The following is a 19,480-nucleotide window of genomic DNA, read 5'->3' on the forward strand; positions in this document are numbered from 1 at the left end:
AATGCATGTCATGTTTTTAAACCTTATTAAGGGAGACATTTCAGTTAACCCTCTTGGGTCTGAGGGTGTTTTGGCACCCTGGAGAAGTTTTGACATGCCCTGACATTTGTGCTTTTTCAGTATCTTAAAAACATATTAATGGCTAAAGTCTGATTACATTGTAATCAGCACAAACTGGGCTACAATAATATGCAAGCAACATTAATGTACATGTTTGTGTTTTTGAGAAAACAAAACAAAATAAAAAAAATTAAGTCACTGAAATAAGGCCATGAAACACATTCTGAACATTACTTCACAAGACATTTGAGAACTGGATGTGGTAGGCTAGAGTTTTTTCTACAAGATGATGTGAAAATCATCTCAATTACTCGTTTACAGAAAACAATATATTGATTTAAATTTTCTAAGACGTGTTTTGTGATTGAAAGGGAATATGCGAGGGAGTGACGACGACCATGAATATTTAGTGATTTACACCTGAGAGACAAAAGGCCCTCCTCTAATGGCCCATCAATGAGACTGTGACTGTCAGGTAAGAAACAATGTACAGAAACAGTAGAAACAGTAGTCCAGGAACTTTACCATAAAATATATGAGTATAGTTGAGCATCTGATGTTGGTACAGCACTCTTCAGGTGGCATTCATGTAGCATTCATCTGTGGTGCAGGTATCAGATCACGAGAAAAAAAAACAAACAAACAAACAAACAAAAAAAAAAAACATCTGTAAGCATGTTAATATCAGGAGCATCTGTAATATACACTTATAGTATGATTTTGTAGTCATAGACTCACACATGCTTTATACTATCATAAAAATGACATTTTATATCTAAGAAACTAATTATTATTTTTTTAGCATGTTAAACATTCATTCACAAACAGTATTAATAATAAACTAATATTAGTTTCATAACCTGTTATACAATAAATAAATAAGATTTTATAGTCATAAACAAGCATGCTTTGTATGCATTATACAATACAAAACCATTTTATGTCTGGGAAACTAATTTATTATTGTTAAGCACGTCATAAATGTATTCGTGAACAGAGTATATGACAGTAGTTTTGTCTAAACAATCTTAGACTCTATCATTCAGTGTTACAGTGTAAACACTATTACTTTCATATCACATTTTTATTTTATAGAACATTAAAAACAGCCTGACGTCGTGAAACATTTCGATGCAATGAAATGAAACATACTTCATAACGTTTCACTTGATTGCACATGTAGGAATTATAGTTTGGAAAAAGTCTAACTACTATAACACAACAACTAACGTAAGCAGGCTAATAAAATAAAGACTTACTCTTTCGGTGGATCCCGCCGTGCGTGCATCGCGCTCTTCCTCTGAGGGAAATATAAAATCTTATTCCTCACAGCGCGTCTTCGTCCAGTAACAAGATGCAAATAGCCGAGATGAACATTTACGTTTTAACATTTAATCTAAAACCTGTACTAGTATCTATTTTCATGCTACTAGTACTTATTTTTTTAGATGCTACTATCTTTTCCATTAAGTACTAGTACTTATTCATTAGCTACCAGTACCTATTAAATAGACACTAGTACTTATTCATTAGATACTAGTACCTATTAAATAGATACTAGTACTTATTTCAATAGTGACTAGTGACTATTCTGTTGTTTCTAGTAACAAATTTCAAATTTTACCATTAATTTCTATGTGATCTGTCACTGAGATATCAACTTTTCAGTTTTGACTAGTATGTATTGCAGTTGTGACTAGTACATCATTTTAATGTACTAGTTGTTAAACATTAGGTACTAGTACTTATTTTTTTAGATACTAGTACCTATTATTAGTTACTAGTACTTAATCATTACATACTAGTATTTATTTATTAGATACTCTAACCTATTAAATAGATACTAGTTCTTAATTAGTATGTACTAGTATTTATTCATTATATACTAGTTCTTATTTATTTGATACTAGTACTTATTTAATAGGTACTAGTACCTTGTAATTAGATACTAGTTCTTATTTGTTACATACTAGTACTTATTGATTAGCAACACGTATTTATTTGAAAGATATAGTACACATTTATTAGATACTAGTACTTATTTGAAATGGTACTAGTAAGATTTTTTATTTTTCTAGTAAAATGTTTAATTGAACTCTACTGTGGCCATTTAGACTAGTTATAACTTAAGACGAGTAAAAAAGCAGATCTGAGTAGTGAGATAAAAATTGTTTCTAGTAATAATTATGAAAGATACTAGTGTCTAATAAATAAGTACTAGTACCTAATGAATAACTACTAGTATCTATTAAATAGTTACTATCTAATGAATTAGTACCAGTGTCTATTAAATAAGTACTAGTATCTAATGAATGCTTACTAGTAATATTTTAATAGATACTAGTCACTATTGCAATAATTACTAGACAGAAATGAAAAGATAATATCAAAAACAGAATAACTACCCTTCCTTGTTCATTTGGAGATATCTTTAACCTCATAAAGAACTAGTAAGAATGTATTTGGAGATATCTTCTTTTAAAAAGATCATTACATTAACATAAGTACCTCTCCACTGTCCAATCAGAGTCCACATGGTAATACAATACATTAATATGCTGAATTAATTTGATTGTTAAGTAGGGCTAACTGGCTTTGTACGTTAGCCTACTTTGCTAATTGGTTACTTTGGAAACACAAGGAAATATTACAATAATGTTGTCCAACAAAAGTATAATAATATGTTTAGCCCAAATACACGTCACAACATTGGTCGAGTCTTTGAAATAACTTATTTTTGTGATTTGAGGTGGTTTTATTAAACAGAATGAGGCCGAAATCATTCCACTTTATATTATTCTAAACAGTGATAAAGGCTATGTCGGATAGCATTGCATTTTAAATTTACTTTATTCTTATAAAAATACCCGAGATGGCTTGAAGAACACAGAAAGCCATATATTGTTGCGGTAATTGTTTATTTTATTCATGTTTCATAAGTAAAACGTCTATCTGCATGTTATTCTACGGTGGCTGAGAGAGCTCAACGCGCTGCAACTTAAGAAAACACATGCAAATAGAAAAAACGACAACAAATTAAGAAAACATCTTCATCAGTTTGACAATACAGGTGCTGCAAGTCCTCGCAACGCAAACACAAATACAGAAATGCGCTGCAAATTTTCACAACACAACCAAACACACAAACGTGCTGCAACCACACAAACCCCAGCTGGGACCTGATTAGCAAATAATCTTTGCTATTTTTACCCAAATCAGGGTTTTGTGTAAAAATAGCAAAGATAATTAAGAACTTTGAGGTAAACATTTGCTCCACTGTAGAGAAGTGTACATTTGTTTCTTTTTCTTGCAGCTATATTTATTATTGTATTTATTCTTAAATGCTTAAATGTTTTTTTTTATATTATAGTGAAAAAGGGTTATTACAAAAGTAATATTCCATATATAGGATGTGCAGGTGCTCCACATGTGTTTCCAGGGCAATGCTGAAGAGACCTCGGGACGCTTGTCACAATATATATATATACAGTGGGTACGGAAAGTATTCAGACCCCCTTAAATTTTTCACTCTTTGTTATATTGCAGCCATTTGCTAAAATCATTTAAGTTCATTTTTTTTCCTCATTAATGTACACACAGCACCCCATATTGACAGAAAAACACAGAATTGTTGACATTTGTGCAGATTTATTAAAAAAGAAAAACTGAAATATCACATGGTCCTAAGTATTCAGACCCTTTGCTGTGACACTCACATATTTAACTCAGGTGCTGTCCATTTCTTCTGATCATCTTTGAGATGGTTCTACACCTTCATTTGAGTCCAGCTGTGTTTGATTACACTGATTGGACTTGATTAGGAAAGCCACACACCTGTCTATATAAGACCTTACAGCTGTCACAAATGTGCATGTCTCAGAGCAAATGAGAAAAAACATTTCTGCTGCATGAAATGTCTCCACCAGTCGATCACTGTGGCTGAGCTTTATGGCAGAGTGTCCCGACGGAAGCCTCTCCACAGTGCAAGACACATGAAAGCCCACATGTAGTTTGCTAAAAAACACCTGAAGGACTCCAAGATGGTGAGAAATAAGATTCTCTGGTCTGATGAGACCAAGATAGAACTTTTTGGCCTTAATTCTAAGTAGTATGTGTGGAGAAAACCAGGCAGTGCTCATCACCTGTCCAATACAGTCCCAACAGTGAAGCATGGTGGTGGCAGCATCATGCTGTGGGGGTGTTTTTCAGCTGCAGGGACAGGACGACTGGTTGCAGTCAAGGGAAAGATGAATGCGACCAAGTACAGGGATATCCTGGACGAAAACCTTCTCCAGAGTGCTCAGGACCTCAGACTGGGCCGAAGGTTTACCTTCCAACAAGACAATGACCCTAAGCACACAGCTAAAATAACGAAGGAGAGGCTTCACAACAACTCTGTGACTGTTCTTGAATGGCCCAGCCAGAGCCCTGACTTAAACCCAATTGAGCATCTCTGGAGAGACCTAAAAATGGCTGTCCACCAACGTTTACCATCCAACCTGACAGAACTGGAGAGGATCTGCAAGAAGGAATGGCAGAGGATCCCCAAATCCAGGTGTGAAAAACTTGTTGCATCTTTCCCAAAAAGACTCATGGCTGTATTAGATCAAAAGGTGCTTCTACTAAATACTGAGCAAAGGGTCTGAATACTTAGGACCATGTGATATTTCAGTTTTTCTTTTTTAATAAATCTGCAAAAATGTCAACAATTCTGTGTTTTTCTGTCAATATGCGGTGCTGTGTGTACATTAATGAGGAAAAAAATGAACTTAAATGATTTACGCAAATGGCTGCAATATAACAAAGAGTGAAAAATTTAAGGGGGTCTGAATACTTTCCGTACCCACTGTATATAGGTAAATCTCAGTAAATTAGAATATAATGGAAAAGTTCATTTATTTCAGTAATTAAATATATATAAATGTGTATTAAATAAATTCAATGCACACAGACTGAAGTAGTTTAAGTCTTTGGTTCTTTTAATTGTGATGATTTTGGCTCACATTTAACAAAAACCCACTAATTCTCAACAAATTAGAATATGGTGACATGCCAATCAGCTAATCAACTCAAAACACCTGCAAAGGTTTCCTGAGCCTTCAAAATGGTCTCTCAGTTTGGTTCACCAGGCTACACAATCATGGGGAAGACTGCTGATCTGACAGTTGTCCAGAAGACAATCATTGACACCCTTCACAAGGAGGAAAAGCCACAAATAATCATTGCCAAAGAAGCTGGCTGTTCACAGAGTGCTGCATCCAAGCATGTTAACAGGAAGTTGAGTGGAAGGAAAAAGTGTGGAAGAAAAAGATGCAAAGATGTGAACTTCACAAGGAATGGACTGAGGCTGGGGTCAAGACATCAGGGTCAGACGTGTCAAGGAAGTTGGCTACAGTTGTCGTATTCCTCCTGTTAAGCCACTCCTGAACCACAGACAATGTCAGAGGCGTCTTAGAGAATCTATGGGGTATTGTCAAGAGGAAAATAAGAAACAAGAGACCAAAAAATGTAGATGAGCTGAAGGCCACTGTCAAAGAAACCTGGGCTTACATACCACCTCAGCAGTGCCACAGACTGATCACCTCCATGCCACGCCGAATTGAGGCAGTAATTAAAGCAAAAGGAGCCCCTACCAAGTATTGAGTACATATACAGTAAATGAACATACTTTCCAGAAGGCCAACAATTCACTAAAAATGTCTTTTTTTCGTTGAGAAAGTGAATTGGTGGGTTTCTGTTAAATGTGAGCCAAAATCATCGCAATTAAAAGAACCAAAGACTTAAACTACTTCAGTCTGTGTGCATTGAATTTATTTAATACATGAGTTTCACAATTGGAGTTGAATTACTGAAATGAACTTTTCCACGACATTCTAATTTATTGAGATGCACCTGTGTATATATATATGGAGCTTTATATATTCCTAAAGTACCATATATTTTTAAAGTACAGTGTGTTACAGTAAAGTTATTAACCATTATGTCCAATTACAGTGATGTTATTAACTATTTTTCATGATGAAAATGTATACAAATTTTGTAAAAGCAATTATAATTAAAATGAGTGTTGTAGTATAACCAGCAGGTGATGCAGTGATGTGTGAACTGAATTTGGTGAAACTACAGTGTGTTACAGTAAAGTTATTAACTATTATGTCTGATAACAGTAAAGTTATTAACACTTTTTCATAATAAAAATTCATAAAAATGTGTAAAAGCAGCTATATTCAAAATGAATGTTGTAGTTTAACCAGCAGGAGAGCAGTGATGTGTGAACTAAATTTGGTAAAAGTACAGTGTGTTACAGTAAAGTTATTAACACTCATTTTGAAAATAATTAATTTTTATACATTTTTATTATAAAAAAATAGTTAATAACGTCACTGTAATTGGACATAATAGTTAATAACTTTACTGTAACACAGTAAAAGAAGAACTTTTACTAAATTCAGTTCACACATCAGTGTTCTCCTGTTGGTTATACTACAACACTCATTTTGAATATAATTGCTTTTACACATTTTTAATGAATTTTTATTATAACTTTACTGTAACACACTGTACTTTTACCAAATTCAGTTTACACATCACTGCTCTCCTGCTGGTTATACTACAACACTCATTTTGAATATAATTGCTTTTACACATTTTTAATGAATTTTTATTATAACTTTACTGTAACACACTGTACTTTTACCAAATTCAGTTCACACATCACTGCTCTCCTGTTGGTTATACTACAACACTCATTTTGAAAGTATGATTTGTAATTGTTTTGATTTATTTCTTGCTGTTTTATTTGTGACTTTGTTTTTGTCTCAGTTCTGTTATGGTTATTTTCTGTACAGCACAATGGTCACCAGTAGTTGTGTTTAGTTGTGCTTAGAAATAAATTGAAATTGAAATTTATAGCACATTTTGACAGTAACAACCATTCCTACCTTTCTTTCCCTTTGCAGTCCTGAGCAGAGCATGACTGGAAGTGTAAATCATTGTATCTACTTCTATAATAGAACTTTCACACAACAAAAGTTATCCTGGCTGTTTTAATTATGTCTGTAGTACTGTACTGTATTGTATTGTATTAAATTATTGTTTATTGCTTATATTTTGTGATATTCTATTTTTCATTGCTTGTGTGTATGTCTACTTTTTCAGCACTGGAATCACCTGTCACAAAGACAAATACATTGTGTATGTATTGTAAACATACTTGTCAGTGAAGCTTGTTTTGATTCTGCACAAGAGGCGTGTTTTTTTTTGTTTTTTGTTTTTTTTGTCCATGGTTGCTCAAATTTTTGTCCATTTTGATCAAATGTCTGTCAAGATGACACAGACAACCAATGTTTATTTTTATTTTTTGCTTAATTAAGAATATTTTCTTTATTCATTCATTCATTCTTCTATGTATTTGTCTATGTTTTGTGTGTTTATTGTTATTTCAATTGTATGCACTCAAATAATTTCAGGGCAAATGTCTTATTGTTTAGGGAGAAAAAAAAACAGTCACTGCCAAACTCTTCAAGAAAACATTACAATTGGAGTTCTGTTACATGATGAAATATATTTTCAAAATAGGTTTGTAGTATAACCAGCAGGAGGGTAGTGATGTGTGAACTGGATTTGGTAAAAGTACAGTGTGTTACAGTAAAGTTAAAAGGTGTCATCGGATGCCCATTTTCCACAAGTTGATATGATTCTTCAGGGTCTTAATGAAAAGTCTATAATATACTTTGGTTAAAAATTCTCAATGGTTGTGTAAAACAACACTCTTTTTACCTTGTCAAAATAAGCTCTGCAAAAATCATCTCATTCTGGTCGAGGCTGCTTTAAATGAAAATGAGCTCTGCTCGCCCCGACCCTCTCTTCTCTCTGTGGAGTGACGAGCCTGTTTACTTTAGCCGCATTTAGCCGTGTTTAGCCGCTAAACATGCTAACTAGCACATTATTATACTCCTGCTGTAAGTGAAGCTGGATCACGGATGATTTGCGTGAACATAGACGGATATATGTAGATGGGGAGGTGCATTCAGTTCACAAACAAACGTAATCCACTGCATCTTCAGCGGCTCAGATGTCGGGAGTAAATGACGACCACTATGTTCATTATTACATCCAGCAACACAACACCTCAATCACTCAATCGGAGATATTCTTGTCTAACTTACATCCCTGCTCCGGCATCAAAACAATGGAGGTGGGACTGTTACAGCTGATCTGAGGTAAGACGCTCATGTCAATCAACTATGGTGGGAGTGGCCTCTGTCATGTGACGCCACAATGACAGGCATCTGAGAACGGCTCGATTTGAAAAAGGGGATATTATTTTTACAGATTAATTAAAAACCACTGCATGGATTTTTATCATTATAGTGTAGATTTGTACATACACTGACAACACACATTAATGTTCAAACATGGAAAAGTGAACTTTGCATCCGATAACTATTTACTATATAACTTTAACTATTATGTCCAATTACAGTGATGTTATTAACTATTTTTTCATAATAAAAATTCATAAAAATTGTGTAAAAGCAACTATTTTCAAAATGAGTGTTGTAGTATAACCAGCAGGAGAACAGTGATGTGTGAACTGAATTTGGTGAAAGTCCAGTGTGTTAATGTAAAGTTATTGAGTATTTTATTAGTAACATCTCACTTTGCAGACGCCAGTGCACTGAGATCAGTGTATTCTGTAGAGAGTGGAGGAAAGCTTCTGTGGAGGAAAACACGACTGTAGCTTGTTTTCTACATCACTACGGAAGAAAAGAGGCATCATTTGTGTAGTAAAAACCTTTTGCTTTTGAGTTATTGATCCCGAAAAGTCGAATCTGTGAATATCTTGCCAACTTTACTGAAATCATGGCATCATGGATTCTATCAAACACCAACAGATAAAAACCTGACCATCCCTGCTAAATATCTTAATGAAAAATTTTAAATAAAAGATGTATTTTCACAGGTTTCTTTGTTCAAATTTACCAAGGGTACCAACAATTTTGACCACAACTTACATGCTGCCTACATCACATTCTTTCTGTGTCTTCCCCTATTATCCTTCAAAATCCAAGCAGAAATATGTTAAACGCTTATGTAATATAAAACGAAAACACATAGTGCTGAATTCATTTATTTGACTTGAACAGCTTTTGACATTAGTATATCACTCCATGAAATTGCATTGATGAACACATGAAATAATTACAGCTACAGGAACTACAAACTCTCTGGTCCTTCAGTAAGAGACATTCCCCCCCGAGACCCCATTCAGCCCAATCCAGTCTGAACAAGCTGAAGGAGAAGCAAACATGAGATGTTCAGCTGATCTACATTACTACAGCAACTATCAATGTCTGCATAAGCCGTCTTTATACAAGCGTGAACGCCGATAGCGATAGACTGTGGACTAGCGGATGTAATGTGCATGACACTTTTTACAAACCACTTCAGAACTTAGAGCTGAGGAAAGACTAAAACAGGGCTCTTGGATCGGTGAAACAAGTCTGAGATTTTTGAAATGTGTAACTCATTTTTTAAAGAGGCATTTGGAAATGTATACCCATTTCAATAGGAATATTATAGGTTTACAGTTCACAATTGTACAGCAAATGAATAGAATATGAAACGCCACAAAGAAAAGTGTTACGTTGACATGTCCATTCAGAGGTAAGGCTTTATCTAAGATGTGACAATGTAAATAAAACCATGTACAAACACGTCAACATTCAGTGATTTTTTTTTACATTTTCATTTGTTGTTCCAGTACAATTTCATTATTTTCCATTTGAAGTGATATGCATTTCTATCAAATTGCATTTGTAAATCTTCCGACCATTTTTATTTTTTTCCATAAGAACTGAACAAACAACACAATACAAAAAGCAAAGGTCACATACACACAATGGTCCCATGATCATAAAACTCCTGAATGAGAACAGAAATGCTGAACTTGATTTCATCTGAGCTAAATATGAATACGTTGCAAAATGCTATTTTTTGTCTTGTTTTCCAGTAAAAATATTTAAGCAAGAAAAAAACTAAATATATGTAAACAAAATAATACTTATTTTTAGAGAATATTTTGAATTAACCTTTTACCTTACCCCATTAGATATTTGTATTTTTGTTTGCAACTAATGCTTAAAATGTGGAAAATTCAAGATATGCAATAAAAAATAAATAAAACACTGGAAAACAATACGAAATGTATTAGAAATGGTCTTTGCGTGCACACACACACACACACACACACGTTTTGTGACACATATGCATAACAAACATGATTGCATTGAGACTGATCAGTTGAGACTGATAAATGGTACAAAGGCTCTGCGGGATACACTGCAACTACAGTAAGACATGATAAAATCTCAGCGCACTACAGTGAAATGGCATAAGATTCTTTATTTAGACTCAAAGCTGTGTGTTAATGGTCAATAACACACTGAACTAGTGTGGAAGATTTTAAAGCTGAAACCCATGCAATAGACAGTAGTATCAACATGCATTATTTGAGCTTAAAAATAATATAATATAATATAATATAATATAATATAATATAATATGATATAACATAACACATAATATAATATGATAGGGTGTGTGAATGTGTGTGTGATAGAAAACATGGTTGCACTGAGGTGACTGCTTCAATTTCAGGAGTTGCAGATCAAAACAAACAGCTTTCCAATAAAAGCTGCCTGACACATTCATGATAATACTGATATCCTGTCAGACGTGAAAACAACAGACAAACAAGCAAAACAAAACAAAATAAGTGACAAAAAGAAAATAGTCCATATATTAACTCATCCAACAGCACATGCCATAAAAACAACAGCCGTTTTGAATCTTTAAAAACGTATAATACTGAAATAAATAACAGCAGGTTTTAGATAAACATCTTCATGTGTTGAGAGAGTCAGTAGTTTGGGGTTTGTTTATAGTTCAGTACGGGATATCCAGTGTGCTTTTGTGCATACGCTTCTGAATCTCACAAAAACTATGTTCTCATTTGTCTTCACCACAAAAATCTAAAGAAATTAAGTGTATTACTGTGTAAATAATGACTGATAAGATTTTTTTTTTTACCATTTGCACAATTAAGGCCATTTCTCCATCAGTTCTCATTACTGTAATACAAAAAAATAATAAATTATGATATTTAAATGGTAAGGTCGTGATAGTAGATTTATATACAGCATTACAATAGTGAGAATTTGTGATGAAAATATATGTAGTCATGGAATTAATGCAACAATGCAATTCCTAAAATAGGCTTAATGTTCTATTTTATTTCATTTGATATTTCACTGGGAAATTTCTTCTTAAGATTCACCCACCACTCTAACGGTGTAAAGCCCAAACCACCCGAAACCCCATTAAACGTCTAGATCTCACCTGAACTAGCTCTAGCTCTGCTGAAAGCTGTGGAACGCGGATCTCTCGCGCTCTTGATACGCTCGACGCTGACAGAGCGGGTCAGTATGATGCAAACCCAAACAATCCCATCATGCACTGGGTCTGGACTGAACCATCTCTTTGGAAATGGCTGCTGAAGATCAGAGATGTAAACTCGAGGAAGCTCTTGAGGAAGAGATGAGCTCTGTGCACGGATGCAGAGTGTTCTTTCCGCCAGAGTTACACCAGACGTGACTACTTATTAGCTAATCAACATCACCACACGCTACTAACAAATAAACACCTACGTTAATGAAGTCAGCTGAGCTCCAAGGACTTTTTTTTACCGAGTCTAAGTTATTAATCTGATATGAATGAGTGCAATGAGGACTAGAGTATGTTCAGCAACTGGATATCCATGTTAGCTAGCATCTCAAAGAAAAAACAAAATATCTGATAGGGTAAAGCAATAAATAAAATATCCTAGCATCATACATATTCATAGATATTTATATATGTATAAGATTATACAGCCCCGTGAACTTATTCTGGTCGTGATCTGAGAAGGCATTAGTGTTAGAACGAATTATTCTGACCTTCGTTCTTCCTTTCGCAACGTTCAGTAAGTGAAACATCTCTGAAATATTCCAGTTTAAAAGGTGAATCTCACAAAAACATCCAGGTCAATCAAAAGAAAGCATTATAGGAATATATTTTCCATTAAAATAAATGAAGAAACCGATATGACATTATTCTCATTAATAATACCTTACATTTTATTCAATAAAAATAATCATGGTATTCATTATTAATCGAGTGAATTCCAATGATTTATTTTAAATCAGCATATTTTAGCAAATACTGTATAATGCGAGTAATATTTTTTCAGTAATGAGCATTTTGGGGGAAAATGCACAATGTCAAAAATATCAGTGGTCCTAAAGATTCATTTTCGTTAAGCAAAATATAGCTTCTTATGCATTTCTTTTGATTTTATGATCTGAACATGTACTTGACTGGTTTTGTGAGATTCCCTCTTTTATTGAATAAATAAAAGTGACGACGAAGTGCAAAAAGAAGGATTGACATGGTCTAAATTGCATTCTCTTTTAGTGTGTGGCTAATTTACCTATGCTCATTAATTTTTTTTATTTATATATTTTGGCTCCCTGTTCCTGCCGTGTGATTGGTCGAGGTGAGGTGATTGACGGGTCTACACACGAGTGAGGAAGGCCAGATTGAGGCTGCCGGGTATCTGAATGGTTTCCAGGGCCAGGGAGGAGGGGTTAAAGGGGAAGGTGACGGGGTAGATGAGTTTGGTGTCCATCAGCAGCTGAGGAGACTCCTTTCGATCACGTAAACGTGTCTGAGGGAGAAATAACTCAGGTTGAAGCATTCAAGTGCAGACAAACATATGATGACTAATATAAGGTAGAGTTTTTAAAACATACCTGTATTGTTCTTATGAACAGAACTGACACACGCTCTTCAAACGCATTGACGGGCGTATACAAGTTCAGCACCTTCACAATCTGGACAGAAAATAAGAGATGATTAGTAAGTGCGTATATGTGTGTCTCAGGGGTATTATAATTAACTAAAACTGGAAAAAAAAATCATAAATTTCATTACAAATTCAATGTTTTATTTTAGCTATTCCTCGTTTTTATTTAGTTAACCCTCAAAGACCAAAACATAGGTTTTGGACTTTTGAACCACCAATTGACATGTTTCTTTTAAAATTTGAACAAACTCAAAGTGAAAGTAAAATACGCCGTGCGTGCATGAGAACAAAATAACACATTTGCATGACTGTACTCTCTGAAAAAGCACAGAAAAACACACGACAGAGCACTCTGACATAAACCAAAAACAAGGATGAAACAGCAGTACATATGGGATAAAGCACTGGAATTTATGTTTTCACATGGCTACGCGCTGTCCCGGTAAAACGCCGAATACAGCCAGTGGATCGATCCATTTGGATTATATTATGTAAATTATTCTTATATAGTTTATAAAGATCATTTGCATTATTTTTTTCTGTTGCACTCTGTACATTTTTCTCTCATGTTGTGTGTAGTTTGTGAATCATTTGCACTGTTTGTATATTTGTTGCACGAGATCATTTATGCAATTGTTTGCACTACTTGCTGCTCTGTTTGCAACAACAACAACTCACTTTTTGTTATTATGTAACACTGTTTCCATTTACTTTACTTCCTAAACATTTTGAACACATTTATATTGTCAGTAAACTAAACAGACCGGTTTTTACTGAAAATTGCCTATAACAATATTGTAATAAATGGCTATAACGTGCTTGAGGAATGTTATATGTAGACAAAATTTTATTTGAACGTGTAAAACACGAAAAAAATTCAGTTTCTGTTTGAGTACACAGTAAAAAACCTCCAATTGTTGCTTGTGATTTCGGAAAATTTTGGAAATTCATTCATTCTTAGAGAAGACAAAAGGAAAATTGGGACTTTAAATTAGCTAGACTGAAACTCCAGGTTCTCCTGTTTGCAATGATATATAGCACTTAATGCTGACCGCTAGAATAGGTCTAAAAAAAAAAAAAAGAAAAGTGACCCGATGTATAACTAAAATTGAAATAAAAAACTTATAAAAATATTTTGACACAGACCAAATCTCATATCTGTGTGTTATTTACTTATTTTTGAAACATTATAAAAAAAAAAAAAAAAAAAAAAAATATATATATATATATATATATATATACAGTATATGTATAAATAGTGATCTGAAACAGCTAAATAAGTAAATTAATTATTTATATAGTTCTATTATTAACTGCCTCATGGGATATTACAAAGTTTTGCATATTGGGAACTGCTCTATAAAGGACAGTTTTGAAATGTGATTCTTGAATTTAATGTGTATACTTACTAAAAAATAATGACTAAGCAGCTCGTTATGTTTAGTCACTGGTCAGTGAGTGATATTAGTGGCCTTTTTTCCCAATTAATCAAATCTATTTAGACAAACATCTATAAAATGACCAGGGAAATGGACAGAGTGGTCTATAAGAGATAAAAGCAGATGATGACTGGGCTGTGTGTTACCTGTGCTGTAGAGAGGCTGTTACACATGGAGCAGATGGCCTCAGCGTCCTCATCCGTCTTTTTCTTGACCTGCAGCAGTTGTGCGGCCTGAATCAACGGCTCCAGCGTCTCTTTCGCGCCGCATGTCATGAGGTTCTTATCTCTCAGCCACTCCTCCAGCTGACTCACGTTATACCTGATCACAAACACACATAAACCCTTATAATGGAGATAAATAAACTAAAATATGTCTGACAACTAAATCCTGAACTAATTGTACATTCAATGTAATTTGGGTTGGTAGGATTTTAAAAAAATTTTTGAAAAAGTTTTTTTTTTTTTTTGCTCATCAAGGCTGCATTTGATCAAAAATACAGTAAAAAAAAAAAAAAAAAAAGTCAATTATAATGTGAATCTATGTTAAAATGTAATTGATTGCTGCGATCAAAGCTGAATTTTCAGCATCATTACTCCAGTCTTCAGTGTCACATGATCCTTCAGAAATCATTCTAATACGCTGATTTGCTGCTTCAAGGAACATTTCTGATTATCAATACTGAAAACAGATAAATAGAAAGTTTATTTGAAATAAATGAGTAAACTTTTTTACTGTCACTTCTGACTGATTGCTCTTATATGACAATAAACAAATAAATAAAAAAAGGCTTTACAGAATTTTAAGGAATCAGCATGCACAGGTTTTTAGCAATAGGTTAGTAAAATCAGTGTTTCTGAAAAAGAAGTTAATAGGACAGAAATTATTTAATACTTAATGTCTTTTTTATAAGATCTTTTTATGCAAGAAATAATTCAACAAAGTTTAGATTAATTTAAATTTTATTAAAATTCTACACTGTTTTTACTTGTAATTTTTGCAAAATAAAAATGTTATTTATATTTTTTTTAAATGTACTTTAAAATGAAAAAAAAAAAAGTCAAAATCAGGTTTATTGGTATTGACTGCTATTTATACAGCATTTATCTGAAATAAAACACTTTTGTAACATTATACACTATACCATTCAAAAGAGTCAGTACAACTGTATATAAATGCTGTTCTTCTGAACCTTTTCCATCAAAAGAAACCTGAAAACAATTCCACTCAGCTGTTTACATAACATAATAAATAAACAAAATAATAAACATAATTTGAGCAGCAAATCAGCATATTAGAATGATTTCTGAAGGATCATGTGACACTGGAGTAATGATGCTGAAAATTCAGCTTTGATCACAGAAATCAATTACAGTTTAACATAGATTCACACAGAAAACAGCTGTTTTAAATAGTAAAACTATTTCAAAATTGTACTGCTTTTGCTGTTCTTTGGATCAAATAAATGCAGGCTTGGTGAGCAGAAGAGACTTCTTTAAAAAAAAAAAAAAAAAAACTTTTGACTGGTAGTGTGTATTTTGCACTGCTTTGCAAACATGTCAAGCGTATCTGCACGCACCTGATCTGCATGCCCTTGCTCCAGGAGCACATGTCTTTGCGCAGCAGCAGGTTGTTGAGGGTGACGGCGCCGATGATGTAGAACTGCTGCTTGACCACCTGTTTGATGAGCTCCGGGTCGGTGCCGTGCTGACACATGATGGAGTGGAAGGAGTTGAGCTGGCGGATGATGGAGTCCAGCGTGTACGTGCCCTCGTCGGCGATGCTGGACGTCCTCTTACGGAGACCCGTGGGCTTTACCCCGGACACGCCCTGGATGGTTTCATGTTCCAGCATGCCAGAGACTATGAGAGCAAGAACAGAGGGATGAATACACACAGAGAGAGAAACGATACAGATCGATAGAAAGACACCCGGAGCTCACGTGCTCACCGATCATGGGCTGCAGGATGTTCTCCATACACTTGATGAGCTGCTGGTAGATCTGAATGGCCAGATCACTCAGAACCTGCCGGTACTCGGCCAGGTCAAAGTTGGAGAGACAGTGATCATTCTGTTTAGGAGTGTTATGCTTCATGAATTGCTGGAGAGAGAAGAAGGAGAAACAGTTGATTCTGTTTGTGGAAAGACTGAGAGAAACTGTGGCTACATATTAAATGCAGATAAACAGATCATCACTGGGTGATATACAAGGTTCCCACACCTATTGAACAGTGGATGTAATTGAGTTTTCCCAGACATTTCCAGCTGCTTGTAATTAAAGGGTTAGTTCACCCAAAAATGAAAATTAGCCCATAATTTACTCATCCTCCAGGCATCCTAAGTGTATATGACGTCCTTCTTTCAGACGAATCCAATCAGAGTTATATTAAAAATCATCCTAGCACTTCCAAGCTTTAGAACACCATAGGTGGGTGTTTCTCCTCATCAGTAGAAAACAAGTCCAACAAAGTGCATCCATCCATAATAAAAAGTGCCTCACATGGCTTTGGTGGGTGAATAAAGACCTCCTGTAGCGAATTGATGCCTTTTTGTAAGAAAAATGTCCATATTTAAAACAGAAGATCACTTTAATCTAGCTTGCACTGACTGGTCGTACCCTGAAGCAGCTCCAGGCGGATGACGTAATACCTTGGTGTTGCGCATGCACCGCACAGAAGTGACGAACGCGAACATGACGTGGAGAGATCAGAACAGAACAACGGTCACGAATTAGAAGTTCAAAACGAGGATTTGTAAAGGAAAATGTCGGAGGATTTCTATATAAACCAACAGGAGACTGGTTTTCCTTTGCGAAAGTAAGGAAACGTTGCTTCTTTTGCTCCTGTAAACAAACACTGGTTCTCACAAGACTCACCAGCGCATGCACAACGCAAACATCCTACGTCATCCGGCCGTAGCTGTTTCCGGGTACGACCAGCTGGCGCAAGCTAAATTAAAGTGATTTTTCCATTTTAAATATGGTACAGGAGGCCTTTATTCACCCCCCGGAGCCGTGTGCGGCACTTTTCATTATGGATGGATGCGCTTTATTGGACTTGTTTTGGACTGATGAGGAAAAACAGCCGCCCATGCAATGATAAAGCTTGGAAAAGCCAGGATAATTTTTACTATAACTCTGATTGGATTCATCTGAAAGAAGGAAGTTATATACACCTAGGATGTCTAGAAGGGGAGTAAATTATGGGCTAATTTTCATTTTTGGGTGAACTAACCCTTTAAACAGCACATTGATGAAAAGTTTCAATCAACAAAATTATTGTTGTCCGTGAGAGCTGTGCTTTATACATCTCTACGCTTTTGACATTAGACAATAGACCTTATTTTAACAGTGAAATTTTGCTGAAATATTACTAACCTTCTAGTGTCCAACATCTAGAAGCTGTTAAACATTGTAGGGCACATGGCCAAAGCGAGATACAGAAAGGCAGGGCATGTATGTCTAAGGTCTGATATCTCACCTCGTCGCCACTGTACTGTTTCAGGCAGTGCAGGAAACGGCATGTATTGGACAACCAGAAGGAAACCGTCTCAAAGTCATCACCTCTTTTCTGTAGAAAAAGCAAAACAATAATGAGACATTTTCCCTTTTTTAGAAGCCATTCACACAGAATGTGTTTTTACATATGCTACTTTTTCATTGTTATTCTATGTAAACATGCACTAGACGGATGTGTATGACTGTTTAAGTCGCCATGTCAAGTTAAAAGAATTTCAGCTTTTACACGTAGTGCCACTCATCAATGTCAGTTCTAAAACAGTGGACCAATCAGAAGACCCCGGAGGCGGGCCAATCATTGCAAGCTTTTGTTTACAGTATTAAGTTGGCATGACAATTGTTTTGACGGCAATATAGTCAGGGTTCCCACACCTTGGTTAACTTTCCAGGTCCAATACACATTTCAAGTGAAAGCAAGGTTACATGTGTTAGCTTGTAAGATGCATACCTTGCATTTCAGTCAAATGTAATTTATGCAATATTTCAAACATTTCGCAACAACTCTTCGCAACAGTTTAAAATCAGCCCAAAAAAACATGGATCTGGCAGCCCTGCATCCAACACAAGATGCAGGAATCAGAACTAATGTGGGTCAAGACAAGAGTAAGGAGAAATGACTGACAAATGATGCTGGAGGATTTAATGTGCTCATATCTGATCTTGTGAGATGTGCTCCCTTAATACAGAGTACGTGTGATCGCGAATTTGAAAGTGAAAGTGAATAGCCGCTCATACAGCGCATACGATAGCGGCTCCCTGATGCGTAAAAATTATATTCAATATCAGAATGATTGTGTATGCAGGCAGGAATGGCCTTAAATTCAGCGGGAGCGGGATCAAGAAAACAGTCCAGCATGGGGCTTTCCAAAAAGAGGACATGTCCGAGGGCATATGGTCACTCTAACACAACTAACATAAATCAAGTATAAATCAAGTATAGTCCACAAAATGTTGGCAAAATAACACATTAGCGGCCTGGAGGGAGTAATATGGAATTTTCTTCCAGAAAACTTCTTGCACAAAATAAATTCAACCACTTTCAAGGACCTGTATCTAAGTATGTTCATTTTCAAAAACTTTCCAGGGCCTTGACATTTTTTTTTAGATTCAAGGAACTTTCAAGGATTTCAAGGACCCATGGGAACCCTGTATAGTGCAGGAGGCATGCATTGCACCTTATGTTTTTACACACAAAAAGAGTCTGTGTGAACGGCCCCCAAAACTATTCCAAAAAGACAGTGGTGTTAAGTAACATTTTGAACGTGAATGGTTTGTGAGAGGGTTTTGAGACCTTGAGGATCTTCTTGATGCTGTTGATGACAGAGGTGAGTAGAGATCGGACCTTCTGGTCATCGTTAACGTAGTCGGCATGACGCAGACACATGAAGAGGATGTATGCCGGCAGACCTGGGATCAGATTCACTGCCACACCACGAGGCTTCAGCTCTGACAAAAATCACACACGTACCAACCACAGTCACAGTCTGTTGTTAATTCACTGATTTATTATTATAATTATTAAGGTCTTTTGCTATTTTTGCTAAAAAAGGTCCAGGC

The 19,480-nt window shown here is 35.2% G+C and overlaps 1 protein-coding gene across 5 annotated transcripts in view; it reads right to left on the bottom strand.

Moving 5' to 3' along the window:
- Positions 1-9,177: 9,177 nt before the first annotated feature.
- The window catches only part of myo5aa (myosin VAa), an 83,413-nt gene continuing 73,110 nt past the window's right edge, over positions 9,178-19,480 (bottom strand). For all 5 annotated transcript variants that reach the window (XM_051134842.1, XM_051134841.1, XM_051134844.1 and 2 more), the window contains 7 exons: positions 19,215-19,369; positions 17,886-17,975; positions 16,357-16,507; positions 15,986-16,268; positions 14,553-14,727; positions 12,915-12,995; positions 9,178-12,829 (listed from right to left, as the gene is read on the bottom strand). In XM_051134842.1, coding sequence (XP_050990799.1) covers positions 12,677-12,829; positions 12,915-12,995; positions 14,553-14,727; positions 15,986-16,268; positions 16,357-16,507; positions 17,886-17,975; positions 19,215-19,369 — 1,088 coding nt within the window. In that variant the 3' untranslated portion in view covers positions 9,178-12,676. The remainder of the gene's footprint in view (positions 12,830-12,914; positions 12,996-14,552; positions 14,728-15,985; positions 16,269-16,356; positions 16,508-17,885; positions 17,976-19,214; positions 19,370-19,480) is intronic.

This window comes from Labeo rohita, chromosome 18 (assembly GCF_022985175.1).
Source record: "Labeo rohita strain BAU-BD-2019 chromosome 18, IGBB_LRoh.1.0, whole genome shotgun sequence".
NCBI lineage: Eukaryota > Metazoa > Chordata > Actinopteri > Cypriniformes > Cyprinidae > Labeo > Labeo rohita.